General features: G+C 39.6%; 1 protein-coding gene across 2 annotated transcripts in view; it reads left to right on the top strand.

Moving 5' to 3' along the window:
• Positions 1 to 16410, top strand: part of wdfy3 (WD repeat and FYVE domain containing 3) — a 333550-nt gene that overhangs the window by 76933 nt on the left and 240207 nt on the right. For both annotated transcript variants that reach the window (XM_073065240.1, XM_073065239.1), the window contains exon 2: positions 952 to 1162. In XM_073065240.1, coding sequence (XP_072921341.1) covers positions 983 to 1162 — 180 coding nt within the window. In that variant the 5' untranslated portion in view covers positions 952 to 982. The remainder of the gene's footprint in view (positions 1 to 951; positions 1163 to 16410) is intronic.

The following is a 16410-nucleotide window of genomic DNA, read 5'->3' as shown; positions in this document are numbered from 1 at the left end:
CCCCAAGCCATATTCACATCCAAAAGATGTTTGTAGTTCTTGTTGCATTGAAGTTTTTGACTGACATGTTTTTGTATATGGAGCAAGATAAGGTGCTAGTGGGGGTGGGGAGAGAAAATGGAGTTGGGTATTGAGATATTGTTTGAGGGATGAGGGCTAGTCCCTTTACTATGCAATGTGGCCATTTTATTAGGTACACCCGTACACTACATTAATGCAAATATCTAATCAGCCGATCATGTGGCAGAAACTCAATACATAAAAGCATGCAGACATGGTCAAGGGGTTCAGTTGTTGTTCAAATCAGACATTAGAATGAGGAAAAAAATGTGATCTAAGTGATTTTGACCATGGAATGATTGTTGGTGCCAGACAGGATGGTTTGAGTATCTCAGAAACTGTGATTTTTCATGTACAACAATCTCTAGAGTTTACAGTGAATGATGCAAGGCACAGTAAACATCCAGTGAGTCGCAGTTCTGTGGGTAAATAGCAGCTTATTAATGAGAGACATTAGAAGAGAATGGCTAGACTGGTTCAAACCAACAGGAAGGTCAAATATCAACTTACAAAGAATATCTGATGAACTTTGAAGCAGAATATTTTTGTTGTCACTATTTTCACTATCTGTACCTATATTTTCTAAAAGTCAATATTCAAATCTTAGTGAACATGATGTGCCTATTGCTCTTGAAATGATTATTTGACTTCGATAGAATGCAGTGTCATTCTTGCACCATTGTGGAAAAATATGATTAGCTTCACAAATATTGTTTTGAATTCAAAATTGTCTTGAAATCCTTTCATGGAAGGATCTATTTAGGAAATCATTAATATGAAGTTGCTGCTGTGACTACCTAAAGGTGAATAATTTCCTTTGGGCATGGTGTACTTACTATGTAAATGGTGCCATACCTCAGTTTCATTAATGTTCAAACTCTTATTCAACAGGATCGTTCGTGATTTCAGGAAAGAAGGGAAAATGAACATGGTGAAGAGAATCATGGGCCGTCCACGGCAGGAGGAGTGTAGTCCCCAGGATAATGCACTTGGTTTAATGCACTTGCGTCGTCTGTTCATGGAACTCTGTCATTCACCTCGGCATATGACGCAGAAGGAACAGGAAGAGAAGCTGTACATGATGCTACCAGTTTTCAACAGAGTGAGTATAGGGATCCAAATGGTACAAGTAGTGGGAAGTAATGATAGCTATTTATTCTTAAATTGTAACCTAATACAGAATTGAAAGATAATTGAATAAATGTGGAAACTGATTTGTTGGGGCAATGTAATCATGTCTTGGTTTAAATTTCCTAGTTATGCTTCTACTAAATTGGTTTGTACATTGTTCAAGGCTTTATTAATGATATAGCAGGATTTACACAAATTTGGGTTGATTTTCCTTTCTTAGGTATAACTGCTTTTGTTAAGTTCTATAAATATCAGTATTATTATTGATGACTACATTTGTAAATTTATGCTGCACTGTTTATATATGCTAGTATACCAGTTATTTTCTTTTCTTTTAGATGCCTAGAGAAAATTTTGCTTTTTAGTAGCAGTATTTATGCATTAACGTTTTGAAGACAGTATATTTGAAAGTTGCATAATTATGTAGATGTTCTGTAGAAAACCTTGTACATAAACTTAGAACAAAAAAAAACTTGTTTTTAAGTAAGTTTAATGTTTTCAGAAAATGTCAGAAGCTAGAAATCTCCAGCACTGATATTTTTGATTTTCATCGTCGGTGTTATCTTGCTTTGAATCAAACTTGATGTGTTGTCTATGATTGTGAGTTAAAACAGTAATCAATTGATATTATTGCAAGGTTCCCACATCAGCAGTAAAATGAATTTGGTGATTCCTCCTGTATGTTGTTATTGGTAGCTAACCAGGATCCATAGGAAACCTTTTGAATAGTGTCAAATGATCTTTTCTGTCCATATCAGTGGCCAGACATGGCCCTAAATTGGCAAGCAAGGCAATCTTTCCCTCAACTAAGTATAGTACTGAAATGTTAACCACTTACAAAAATCATTTTTTTGGCAATGATTGCATCTCTGACAAAAAAGCTTGAGTGCCTTCATTGAACAATGGTTATCACAGGAATTTTATGTATTTTTAAATTTAATCTTAAAGACTTATTCTGATAGGAGTGAAAACTGCTGTCATTTCCCAATGCACTCGATTTTGTGCATAAGACCAGATTTAGAGAAGTCTCAGATATAATGACCTTTACTTTCTGAATTTGCTGATCTCAATAAGCCAGCATTTGGACTGAATTAAGATGAGTTGGCTAGATTATGCAACTAAAAAAAAATCTTGAGTTTTCGTTGCTCTCAAACCCTGCATAACACTACCCTGCATAGTGCTGTTTCGTTACAACGCGGTTATTGAATTCTTTATTGAAATGTTTTTAATAACAAGCATTCATTCTAAACAACACTTAAAGACTTCTCAAGAGTGGCCACCATTTCAGTGAACATTCAATCAGCCAACGAGAGCGCTTGACATAAGCTCTGAGCCACTCACAGCCGATTACGTATTAGTTTACGCTCTGCCTCCCCTGCATGTGTAAACGTTTTTGCTTCCTCGCCACTTTATTTGATTTTGTTTTCACCCATAATGTCCGGAAAATGGCCTGCAATTTTCTGTGAGGGTAGTACATCTAAGATGCCTAGGGAAAGCATTAGCATGGATGTGAAACTGCAAGCGATATGGCGTTTGAAAGCTGGTGAGTGTCAGGTTGATGTTGGCGTTTCTTTGAAATTTGCAATGTTGATCTATAATGACCCTGACTGAAAGCGAAGCAATAAGACAAAGCGAGGTGTTCTCTCCATGATCCCCTGCTACTGAGAATTTAGAGTTAGAGTAGCACCCATAGCTAGGATCCCCCCTAAGATGTAACAGATGCCTGCTTCCCTCTGCTGCTGCTCCACTGATGTACTGGTTATGCCTTTTTGCGTGTTTGTTACTTCACGAATTACCTAAAATAATATATCATGTATTTCAAGTTTGAGTTTTTTAATCAGACACTTGGGTCTATTTACATAATGTTATAATGACCCTGCATTGTGCTGATTTACATAGCGTTCTACCTTCGAGGAATGCACCCTCAACATTAACAGGGTTTGTTTCTAGCTACCAGTAATTGTGAATTGATGGATGCTAATGAATTCCAGGATTTGTTTGGATGATGTCAGTTGCCAGCACTAATCATCCAAGATTCACAGAGTTTTGGTATTTGAAGCTGGTGACTACCAATGAAACCCTGAATCCACAAGAGTGCCAAACATACACAGGCTGTTTCTGGGTAACAGACATTTTCCATTTTTACTGACCTCTGGAAGTCCATTTTGTCCATAAAGTCATAAACTACACAAAATCACTTGCTATGGTACCTATACGTCCACAATATTGTAATGAATGGCATCAAAAGTACATAAGACATTAGTAAAAAATTTGAGGGAGAGCAAGAGAGAGTTGCATCTTTTTCTGCTGTTCACAAAAACAAACATATGTACTTTTTAAATAATATTATGGGAGCTTGTTCAGATGTAGAGGGTTTTCATAATTTGGGGACAGCCTCTAGTCGGGTAAATAGTTGGTCTTTTTTTTTAATGACAGTTTGCTTCATGAGAGGAAACTTAAGAAAAGGCAGTCAAATCTCGATGTCTTTTTGAAGAAGAAGCCAAAGTTAGAGTCACACCCATAGCTAGGTCCCCCCCCCCCCCCCCCCCCCCCCCAAGATGTAACCAATGTCTACTTCCTTCTGCTACTGCTCCACTGATAGCAAAGCTCTGTGAATCTTGGATGATTAGTGCTGGCAACTGAGATCATCCAAACAAATCCTGGAATTCATTAGCATCCATCAATTCACAATTACTGGTAGCTAGAAACAAACCCTGTTAATGCTGAGGGTGCATTCCTCGAAGGTAGAACGCTGTGTAAATCAGCGCAATGCAGAATCATTATAACATTACATAAATAGACCCAAGTGTCTGATTAAAAAACCTCAAACTTGGAATACGTGACTGCTTGAGTAGGTTCCAGAACAGTGTTTTTCTTTTCCCCTTCAATCCTTTCGATGCAGCTACTGTTACTCTGGAAGAACAGAGGAATCTTAGGATCGACACCTATGGATCCTGTGCAAGTTGATAGGGTTGTTAAGAAGACGTGTAGTGTCTTGGCCTTCATTACTTGGGAGATTGAGTTCAGGAGCCGCAAGATAATGTTGCAGCTCTATAAAACCTTGTTAGATCACAATTGGAATATTGTGTTCAGTCCTGGTCGCATCATTATAAAGAGAATGTGGAAGCTTTAGAGAGAGTGTAAAGGAGATTTATCAGAATTCTGCCTCTGTTAGAGAGCTTGTCTTATGATGAAAGTAAGCAAGCTAGGGGTTGGAGCGAAGGAGGATGAGAGACGACTTAATAGAGGTGTACAAGATGATAAGAGGCATAGATTGAGTAGATAGCCAGTGATTTTTTTGCAATTGGCTAACATGGGTGAATATAATCTTAATTGGAGGAATGTGTAATGGGTATATTAGAGGTAGGTTTTATACACAGAGTGCTCTGTCGGGGTAGTAGTAGAGGCTGATATATTAGGGATATTAAAAAAAACTGGTGCACATACATAGATAGAAAAATGGAGGGGTCTGTAGGGGGGAGGGTTAGACTGATCTTAGAGTAGGTTAAAAAGTTGTCACATCATAGACTGAAGGGCTCTATATTCTAATTCTTCCTGCAACCTGGCTTTAAGCACTTTTTTCCTCCAGACATTGAACTATGACTAACAAATCCTATTGTAGTTAAATATCACTTGCACCTATTTGCTTTGTTGGGTTTATTTTATTTTCAATGATCACATGAGAAAGGATTACGTTGTTCTGTGAATGCAGTACAATGAACCAAAATGACATGCAATCGGCAATGAAGTAACCTTGTAATAAAAGCATCAGTTTAAAACCCTGCAGTGTTGTCACAATGTTATGAATGGTCATGGGAACTAAACAACTAACAGGAGAAGGAGTTTCCTACAACAATGATAGAAACTAACCATAATAGTGTTAAGTACTTGCAAACCAAATCAGCCAAAAGTGCTGTGGGTGATCTATCTTAGCTACCTCCTGAGGTTCCCACCATCATGTAGGAAAGAGTACAGAATTACAGTATTAGACTGACAACATTATTTTTATTCATATCAGAGATGTGGCTGTTTATTGTTTCTCCTGAATCTCTGTTGTGAAGGTGGTGGTGAACTGCACTTACTTCAGTGAAAGTACTTCCATAAGGTTGCTGGATAGAGGTTTCCAGGAAGTAGTGACAATAAAGAAACACTAATATATTACCAAGTCAAAACTGTGTGTAACTTGGAGGGTAACTTGCAGGTGGTGATATTCTTTTGCACCCTCAGCCCTTCTGCTCCTTCTTGGTGGAAGCTACAGGTTAGACTTATTTTTTACTAGGGATGTTTGATGTCTGGGTATCTTGTGATTATTATCACCCATGCTTGAATATTATCTAGCTCCTGTTATTTATGGCATGAAACTGCCTCATTTTCTCAGGGTTTAGGAATGTAATTGAACATTAACCAGTTACCAATCCCACTGCTACAATGACTACAAGAGCAGGTTGGATACCAACCATACCGCTGAGAATAATACCACCTAACCTCCTAAAGCCTTTCCATGAAGGGCAATGTTCCTGGCAGCATTTCTAAAATAAAACTCAATATCACATCTACAGTCAAGGGCAAAGTAGTCCCTTGCAACACATATGTTGATGCTGTCCACCACAGTATACTGTGCTGGTGTGTACACTCCAGTGGACAGCATCAACAGAAGTAGACAGCAGTTGTTCATGTAGACTTGTATGGGAAAAAACCTAAATCTGTGACCTTCCTCAGAAAGAAGGATAAGTATAACATAAGCCTGGGAACACCATCACTTGCATGTTCCAAATCCACCACATCTGAGTTTGGAACATGTTGCTGGTCCCAAAATCTGGAACTTCCTATGAAGACATTGTGGAAATAACTACCAAGTAAACTACAGCAGTTGAAGAAGCTGACTCATTATCAAAGACAATAAATTATAAGCATCCAACTTTGCAAAATTAAAATGTGCCTGTTGCCGTTCAGTTTTGAAGAGTAGTTCCTTTGATGTGGTACTTTGAACTAATAATGAAGAAGACTATCATAGATTACAGAAGGATCTTGGTAGTTAGGGAAGTAGGCTACGGAGTGGCAAATGGACTTCAGTATAGCTGAATGTGAGTTGATGTAGTTTGATTAAGCCGATGTAGGACTTATCTATGAATGGTAGGGCACTAGGGAGTGTAATGGAACAGAGGGATCTAGGAGTACAGGTGCAGAGTTTGTTGAAAACAGTGTCATAGGTAGACAAGGTGGTGAAAAAGATGTTCATCAGTTAGGGCATCGAGTATAAGTGTTGTGCCATTATGCTGTGCGTGAGTCATTTGTGAGGCTGCACTTGGAATATTGTGCACTATTCTTGTCACTTGGTATAATAACAATTTGGTTAAACCAGTAAGAGTGTAGAAAAGATTTGCAAGGATATTACCAGGATTAGATGGACTAAGTAATAGGGGCAGGTTGCCCAGGCCATGTCTTTATTCTAGAAAATTAGAAGATGAGTGTTTAAAATTATGAGAGGCATAATTTTATGGATCATTATGGATGGTGATAGTTTTTTCACCCCTTCCCAAAGTTAGGACACATAGGTTTAGGTTGAGAGGGAAAGATTTAACAGGGACCTGAGTGGCAATTTTTTCATGACAAGGGTGATGACTATCATATATGGCACTGGTTCATGTAGGTATGGTAGTGTCATTTAAGCAACACTGGGTTAGGTACATGGAGGAGTGGGGTTTGGAGGAACATGGGCCAAATGCAGGAAACTAAGACAAGCAGAGACTGCACTGTCATTGACTTTGTAATGAGTTAGAATATCAAGTTTCACTTGTATCTTACATTAGCAGTTGTAATTCATCCTTTCTTCCTATATGGAGAATCCCTAATGCAGAAATTTCACTGTCCTTATTCTTTATTTTCACAGACCAATTACATTAATCTGCATCAGTCTCTAAATTGGGATTTTCACATTAATCCAGGTCTTCTCTTTTGCTGGCCAAATACCGTAGATTCCGTACTACAGAGCGCACCTGATTAAAAGCCGCAGGCTCTAATTTTAGAAAGAAAATCAATTTTGTACTTGTACAAGCCGCACCGGATTTTAAGCCGCAGGTGTCCCACGTTGTAATATGAGATATTTACACAGAAAGATATTACACGTGAGGATTTTTTAACTTTTAATTAAATCCGTATGGTAACATAAACAAATACATATTGCAAATGCTTTTTTTCAAACCGTGCCTGTAACACGGCTACTTTTAAATATACATACGTATCGGTAACACACAAATTACGTTGCGTATACTTTTTTACTGAACAGTGCACGAACAACATTCCAATATCTCCTAACGACTGGTAAAAAAATATATATACTGCAGCCTACCAGGAAAAGTTATTGATCGCCTTTAACTTAAAAGCAGCGTTTTCGATCGGGTCTAATGCCGCTCCCCCCCACCTTCCCGTTTATCGCAAACCGGTATTTCCCACAAGACGCGGCGAAACCGGATGTGACGTCATAGCATGTAGTACAGAAAACAAATATACTTAAAACACTTCTAACTTTAACTAGAAAATACTAACAAATGAATTACTAAGCGAAAATATTATAAACTAAGTAACTGCCATAAAGGCAGCACAATGCTTTTCTTCGAGTGTTTTCCATGTTGATGAGGGTGAGTACAAATGACTGATTTACAATAATTTAATTGTGAAAGTGCGCTTGATTTATCGTACAATTTCATTGGACCTCTGTGAACTACTCATCAATTTTATTGGTCTACTGTTACGAGGCAAAATGTTTTTGGCGGCATGAAAAAAAACCATGCATTAGCCGCACCGTAGTAAAAGCCGCAGTGTTCAAAGCTGTTCAAAATGTGGGAAAAAAGTAGCGGCTTATAATCCGGCATCTACGGTAGTTCCATTCTTCTTACAACCATGGTATTGGAATTCATTATGTAGAAATGTCTTGGATTCATGGATACCCGCTTCATTTTCTGTGGGATGACCCAACCTAAGTACAATGTTGCCAGCTAAGGTGAAGAATTCACTAAAACATGAAAGATTGTTGGTGATAGAGTTAATTTGCTTTTCTAGTCATTCCAATGTAAGTTTGACTTCATAAACAAGTAAGAGATTTTCTAGGTCATTTAAAACTGCACGGTTATTCCTATGTCTTAATATGAGTCTTATACAAACTCTTAAACCTCTAAATGCCTATAAACATTGACTTCCCCCCCCCTTTAATTACTGTACTTTCAGAATTTTAATTACTGCGAGGTAGCATTTATGTAGTACTAAAATAGTACTCTTTGTGCTCTTTTAATCTATGTATGTATACTTGTTTTTTGTATGTATTTGAGCTTTTATTTCTTTTGGTGTAAGCACTGTAGTTTGTTTTTCCAAAATGTTTGTATGAATGTTCATGCCATATATGTTTGGAAACCTACAGCTAAGAGCAAAGCAAGCCAATCCATTGGTCAGGATTTTGAGGCTATAATGTCTTGCTTTAGCAATTCCCTACACAAGCCATCAAGTTTGGTATTGTAGTGTATGTGTGAATTCTTGAAATTCTCATTCACTTGTAATTCTCCATTGTTGACAGATTACCTGGATGCTTTGGTGTCTCTCATATCATGTTGGATGTGTTTGAAGCTATTATTTTCTCCCCTTTTTTTTGTTTGGCTGAACAGCTCCTTCCAGCTTAAAAAAATTCTCTACAGAAGTGAGTTCAGTGACATCATCATTGAAGCTGTTGTCATTAGAAGAATCTGTGGGCTGGAGAGAACTATGTATTCAGAGAAAAGTTTAGCTTGAAGCGTCTAAAACATCGAGCAGGAAGGGACAGGTGGTCTGCCAACACATGCTGTAATCACTGCCAGACCCCTGGGATGGCTCATTGTGCCAACCAAGGTACAGGTCCAAGCCATACATCTCAGTGCTGATGGATCATTGCTTCACTTGGCCTGTCTAGCAGCTCTTTAATGCACTCTTTCCACAACAAGCTCTAGGTGATTCTGCACTACAGAAGTGCCAGCAGTAGGCGGGAATTTGCGCCAGGTATCTGGCAGAGCAGCACTTTAGTTTTTTTTTTAAAAAAGTACAAAGGGGTGTGTATCTCAGAACGTTCAGATTGGAGGACATTGCAATAAGGAGGTGGTACGTGCGATAGCATTATGGATTACCTGTGCTATAATGCTTGTGTTTTTTAACAAATGCATTGTGCATTAAAACTTTAATACTATGTCAGTTATCTTATTATCATATTATATGCAAGACCAAGTCTCAGCAGAATGAGAGGATGAAGATATTTTGACCAAATGAAGGTTAAAGATGGGGATAGTATGGGAGGAAGTGAGAACAGTTAGATAATTTTTCTAAGTAGAGGGAGGGGAGAAGGCAATATAGTCAGAGTTGTGGAGCACAGAAAACAGGCCCTTCAGCTTATCTTGCCCATGTCAATTGAGATATCTATTTGGCTTATTTGCCTGCATTTGCTCCATACCATTCTACACCGGAATCTGATATCTTTTAAATGTTGTAATTGTACCTTTCTCCAGAACAGGGGTCGGCAACCTTTTTGCCTCTGTGGGCCGATCGCGTATTAATGAGTGGACAGTGGTCCAGATAAATGCCATTTTAAAAAAACTTGAAATATGGGAATTATCCATTTAAATACATCTAGTTATGTTTTGCCTCAAGTTAATGAATAATGCATGCTTGAAAATCATTTGTGCTTAAGGTTGCCTACCCCTGCTCCAGAACTTCCATGCCTGCTTGCACCATATATATGCAGAAAAGCTTGCCCTTCAGATCTCCTTCAAATTTTTCTTTTCTTACCCTAAACCAGCACCCTCCAGTATTAGACTCCCCTATATTGGGAAAAGGAGTATCTCTGCTTTATGCTGTTCATGATTTATCCATCAACCTCCTTCACTCCAGGGAAAACCATCTAAACTAATGCATTCACTAGATAGTTAAATGTTGTGAAGTCCTCTGCCTCCATCACTCACTCAGGCATTGCATTGCAGATTCCAGTCATATAGTTTGCTTTTTTTTGCATAGATTTTATTAAAATTACAAATTATTCTATTGCTCTAATACTATGTAGATGATCTGTTTATTTGTGACGGAACTTAATGTGTATGTTGCAGTGGAAGGAAAATAGTATTGCCCTTAATGAATAGGTAGTTTCATTAGCTCCTTTTTGCAGTTTTTGTGACAGTTTTCACAACCCTAATACCTTATTTGTGCAATGTCTGTGTGTTAATTGTTCATTTTCCTTTATGCACTGTTACGAATGTGGAGCAACTCTGAGGGGCCGAAGGGTACAAAGTCGCCCCCTCCTTTTTGAGAATCACAGGATCGCTATTATTTTGGGTCTGAGACCCAGGAAATGAGAGAGATACACATCATGTCAATAATGAGAGAGGGAGACACAGAATACACAAGGTTTGGAACGTCTCCTGACATAAGCGGAATGGAACCACTGATTACTGCTATTGTCTCTTGGAGACGGAATTGTGTATTGAGTACTGTACTATTCATTGAAGCCCCTCAGGGGACAACCAGAGTGGTCTGGTTGAGGGATTGCATCATCCCAACCTGATTGACATCTGAGACCCCGTGAGTGAGGATAAAAGACGGGTCTGGGGAACACCCCTTTAGATGCACCAGGAGAAACGCTAGAAATCCAGTGACAGCGTTTTATAGCGAAAGCCGGTGGGAGCTCATGTGCGTCCTCCCTTGCCTGGGTGACGGGCTCATCACGGAAGAACGGTTTAGCTAAAGGAGAGGTCACACTTGAACGGCCACACCAACGAGACACCGATGGATCGAAATCATAAAGGAAAGTCGGCAAGTTTTTCTCTTTCTCTCTCTCTCTCCAACAACTGCAACACAGTGACAAACAAACGACGGCAGCCTGTGTGAACTGCAGCGAACTTTATATTTCCATCGGACAATTCATTATCCCCTAGACAACGATAGAGCTTATTTCTTATTGATTATTATTATACCTGCACTTTTAGGTTTAGTATTGACGTATATTATCTGTATATTTGCATTGATGTTATTTTTGTGTATTTTTGCTAATAAATACTGTAAAAAATAGTATCATCAGACTTCAACGGACGTCTCTATCTTTGCTGGTAAGTAACCCAGTTACGGGGTTTGTAACAACTTGGGGCCTCGTCTCGAGATTTGATACCAAATTGGAGGGCCAGTGAATCAGGCTTGTAAGTCCAAACTTGGATCTGGTTGCGCGGGTAGCCAGACGGGAAACCAGCAAAGATGGACGTGGATGAATTTATAGAAAACCCGACTCTGGAGGCGCTAGAGGTGGCCACAAAGTCAGACTTGATAAATATTGTGAAAGGACTAAACCTCGCAGAGGTGAGGTTGTCGATGAAAAAGCGGGAGGTGCGGAGGGCCATAACTCAGTATTATATTGTGAAGAATGTGTTTTCGGCTGAGGTATTGGAAAATATCCCTGAAAAGGTACCAGCTAGTGGGACGGCTCAGTTAGAGTTGAAAAAATTAAGGTTGGAACATGAAATTAGGTTAAAACAGCTGGAAGCAGCTGAAAAGGAGAAGGAAAGAGCTGAAAAGCAGAGGGAGCATGAGCTCCAGCTAAAGGAGTTAGAGGTGAAAAGGGAGCAGGAAAGAGCTGAAAAGCAGAGGGAGCATGAAATTAAGTTAAAACAGCTGGAAGCAGCTGAAAAGGCGAAGGAAAGAGCTGAAAAGCAGAGGGAGTATGAGGAGAAGAAGAACCAGAAGCAACATGAGTTGCACCTGGAGAAATTAAGGAAAGAGCAAAGAGCACAAGGGCCAGACCGAGAGGAGAGATTTAATGTTAGTAGGGAGTTTAGGTTAGTACCTCCGTTCGAGGAGACAGATGTTGATAGTTATTTCTTGCATTTTGAAAAGGTGGCAGTGAGTCAGAGGTGGCCCAGAGATCAGTGGGTGGCACTGTTACAAAGTGTGTTAAAAGGGAAGGCACAACGAGCATATACGGCGTTGTCCGTGGAGGAGTATGAGAATTATGAGGAAGTAAAAGAGGCCATTCTTCGGGCCTACGAATTGGTAGCTGAGGCCTATAGACAAAAGTTCAGAAATTTAAAGAAAGTGTGGAATCAGACGTATGCAGAGTTTGCGTATGAGAAGGGTGTGCTCTTGGATCGCTGGTGTGCAGCAGAAATGGTGGAAGAAGATTTTTGGCGTTTAAGGGAGTTAATTCTGATTGAGGAATTTAAAGGTTGTGTTTCGGACGATATCGGGATGTATTTGAACGAGAAGCCAAATAAGTCCATATCCGAATTTGCCAGGTTCGCAGGTGAATATGCCCTAACCCACAAGACAAAGTTTTCCTCGAATAAGAGTTACCAGAAAGACCATGGGAACGGTAGAGAAAGTTCGCCGGCTGAGGCAGAGATTCAGCCGGGAGCTAGTGGTAAAAATAAGGAGGAAGAAAGGCAAGACGGCAGGAGGGGTCCTGGCTTGACCTGTTTTAATTGTGGAAAGGTGGGTCATATTGCATTTAAGTGCTTTGCTCCGAGGAAGGAGACAGGAAAAGGGAAAGCAGCTGTCCCTACAGGATGTATTGTGTTGATCAGTAAATTGACGAGAAAGCCCCAGGTAGATAGAATACGAGAGGGGCGTGAGAAATTTATTTCAGAAGGGACCGTGTCGGTGAAAGAGGGAGAAACACCAGTTCCAGTGCAGAACTGGAGAGATACTGGAGCTGAGCAGTCATTGATTCTCAGTAAGGTACTAGATTTTAGTCCTGAGACGGGAGAGGTAGCTTTGAGAGGCATAAGAAAAGGGACAGAAGCTGTGCCTTTGCATAGGATCATTATAAATTGTGAGCTGGTATCTGGACCAGTTGAAATAGGGGTGCGATCAGAATTTCCGAGAACTGACGTAGACGTCCTTCTGGGTAACGATTTAACTGGTGATGAAGTTTGGTCAGCCATGGAGCTGACGAGCCAGCCTGTAAACGTTGAGGACCCGCCCCTAGATTCCAAGATCTATCCCGCATGCGCAACCACTCGCAGCATGTCGAGAAAGGCAGCTGAGAAAGAGACCAGTTTAATTCAGGCCAGTATCGATTTGGCTGAGACGTTTTTACCGACCCTGTACCAAGAGGAGTTAGAGGGTGGTAAAATGGAGAATAGGGAGGTGAAAGAGAGTAAAGGAGAGGAGGTAGACCTACCCTTAGCCAGGAGGAAATTTATAGAGGCACAGAGTAAAAATAAGAAACAGATAAGGCTGTTCGAAGGTCCAGGGTTGGACATGGATGATCTGTCTGGCTTGAAAGAACTGTTTGAAGAAGTTGAAAATTTTAAAGGTGTTTCGGATAATGAAATGAGGGCAGTCCTAGATGAAAAGGATGCCATTACCTTGAAGGAGTCTGCTGGATTGGCAGATGAGGTTGTTTCAGCCCACAGGGTTGAGTTTACCCAGAGTTGCCCAGAGAGTAACTGGGAGGATCAGGGGAACTTAGAATTTGAAAAGGGGACGGGTATTGAAAGCCTGGAAGAGGCAGATCTCCCGTTTGAGTGTGTTCAAGATGTGGATGCATGTGGTACTGAACCTAGTAATGAAACTCAGGAAAAGTCTGAGGTATTTGATTCAGTTAAAAAGGAATGCAGTGCTTGTGGGTCAGATGGACTTGGTTCAGTGAAGAAAGGGTTAACCTTGGTACTAGTGGGAAGTGAGAATTCCCAGTTGTTTGTGTTCGAAGGTGTGTTAAAAGTTAGTGAGGAGATAAAAGGTGGTGATGTGGATATTATTATTGAAGGGAAAGGGAAAAGTGTAGTTCCTAAATTGAATGAAGAAAATTTAAAGTCTGGATTCGTGTCAGAAGCAGTAACCATGCTGAAGGGACAATGGCTTGTTAACACGGTGCCTGTGAATCAATTACAGTTTGATTTGGAATGTAAAGGTGCCCCACGCGCTAATGTTATTCAAGGGTGTGCTGTGAAGAGGCAGAATTTGAAATGTTGTTTGGACAAAGAGGGATCGCTTGCAGATATTAAACAGACAACTAATAGAATGAAGGGTCCTGAAGATAAAACTAACGACTTGCTTAAAAATAAAGAATTGTGTGGACGTTCAGAAAATGGGCTACCTTTGGAAAACATTGTTGATAAAATAACTCCTATGAAAGGAGCATGCAAAAGCCTATTCCACACTGGTACGCAAGCTAACCACGTGGGAGTTAACTGGAAAAGGGGCGAGGGTTGACGGGATGCCACTTTAATTAACAGGATCCGGTTTTAAGGGATTTCGACAAAGCATGTGAATAATAAAGACAACCCCCATGGAAGATTGACTGTTAAGTTTGAAAGTAAAATAAAGATTAGTATTTGCATGAACTTTTGTAATATACATGAAAGCTAAGATCACAACTCTTTAGTTTTGTTTTGCTGAAGAAAAGGAATAAAAATAGGTGGTTATTAAATTGGAGTCTGATGCTACAAGAATTTATTAAGGTACAAGATATTAAGATATTAAAGGAAGTGACAATGTAATCGCTAACTGTTTAGATGCTGAATTGAATGTATAACTGTATTACTCTGTAGTGAAAAAAAAACTCTTCTGTATTGTGTTAGATTCTGAAATTCTGTAAGACTCTGTATTAGTTAATTTTTACCTGTGGCAAAAATCCTTAGAAGGATGGGGGTGTTACAAATGTGGAGCAACTCTGAGGGGCCGAAGGGTACAAAGTCGCCCCCTCCTTTTTGAGAATCGCAGGATCGCTATTATTTCGGGTCTGAGACCCAGGAAATGAGAGAGATACACATCATGTCAATAATGAGAGAGAGAGAGAGAGAGAGAGAGACGCAGAATACACAAGGTTTGGAATGTCTCCTGACATAAGCGGAACGGAACCACTGATTGCCGGTATTGTCTCTTGGAGACGGAATTGTGTATTGAGTACTGTACTATTCATTGAAACCCCTCGGGGCAACCAGAGTGGTCTGGTTGAGGGATTGCATCATCCCAACCTGATTGACATCTGAGACCCCGTGAGTGAGGATAAAAGATGGGTCTGGGGAACACCCCTTTAGACGCACCAGGAGAAACGCTAGAAATCCACTGACAGCGTTTTATAGCGAGAGCCGGTGGGAGCTCGTGTGCGTCCTCCCTTGCCTGGGTGACGGGCTCATCATGGAAGAACGGTTTAGCTAAAGGAGAGGTCACACTTGAACGGCCACACCAACGAGACACTGACGGATCGAAATCATATAGGAAAGTCGGCAAGTTTTTCTCTTTCTCTCTCTCTCTCCAACAACTGCAACACAGCGACAAACAAACGACGGCAGCCTGTGTGAACTGCAGCGAACTTTATATTTCCATCGGACAATTCATTATCCCCTAGACAACGATAGAGCTTATTTCTTATTGATTATTATTATACCCGCACTTTTAGGTTTAGTATTGACGATGTATATTATCTGTATATTTGCATTGATTTTTTTTTGTATTTTTGCTAATAAATACTGTAAAAAAATAGTATCATCAGACTTCAACGGACGTCTCTATCTTTGCTGGTAAGTAACCCAGTTACGGGGTTCGTAACAGCACAATGTTTTTCGTTACACAACTAAACATGCAATTGCATGTACTTGCCTACTGTTGTCTAAGTAGTTATTTGCAGTTTTAATATTAAAGTACAGGTAGCAGTGAACTGCCTGTACACACTTACTAAATGCATTAACCTTGCAGTTCAAGAAGATTTTTTGTAGGTTTTAAGATTAGCAGAACTCAATCTGCTAGACAAGAGTCTAAAAAGATCTACCTGGATCAGGATAAAATATGATTTTTGGAGTTTGAGTTATTTATGCCAGAAATCTCTGTTAATCAATTTCTTCACAGTTGCTGAATACTTATAATGCATACATTTTAAATGAATGGAAGCAGGGAAATGAGTTAACAATTTTTCAGTTTCTAAGAATATTGTAATCACTAATAGAATCCCCTTAAGAGGAAAGATTCAGTTAGCAGAACTTTCAGCCTCTTCAGATCATTCAATTTTCCAGTCCCTTTCAAAAATCTCTTCTGTATGTCTTTAACACCATATGGATTTTTCTATTCCAAAATTACTAAATACATTTTCTATTCAGTGCTGTTAGTAATAAAATGAAACGACTTGTTATTTGATTGTTTAAAAGCTTGGTCAGAAGAAATGCGGAATTTACAATTTTTTAAAAAGGAAATCTTGTGGAATCAAGGTATTAATTATTTTATAAG

Source organism: Hemitrygon akajei, chromosome 13, assembly GCF_048418815.1.
Source record: "Hemitrygon akajei chromosome 13, sHemAka1.3, whole genome shotgun sequence".
In the NCBI taxonomy this organism is placed as follows: domain Eukaryota; kingdom Metazoa; phylum Chordata; class Chondrichthyes; order Myliobatiformes; family Dasyatidae; genus Hemitrygon; species Hemitrygon akajei.
This window is presented reverse-complemented; position numbering and strand designations above follow the sequence as displayed.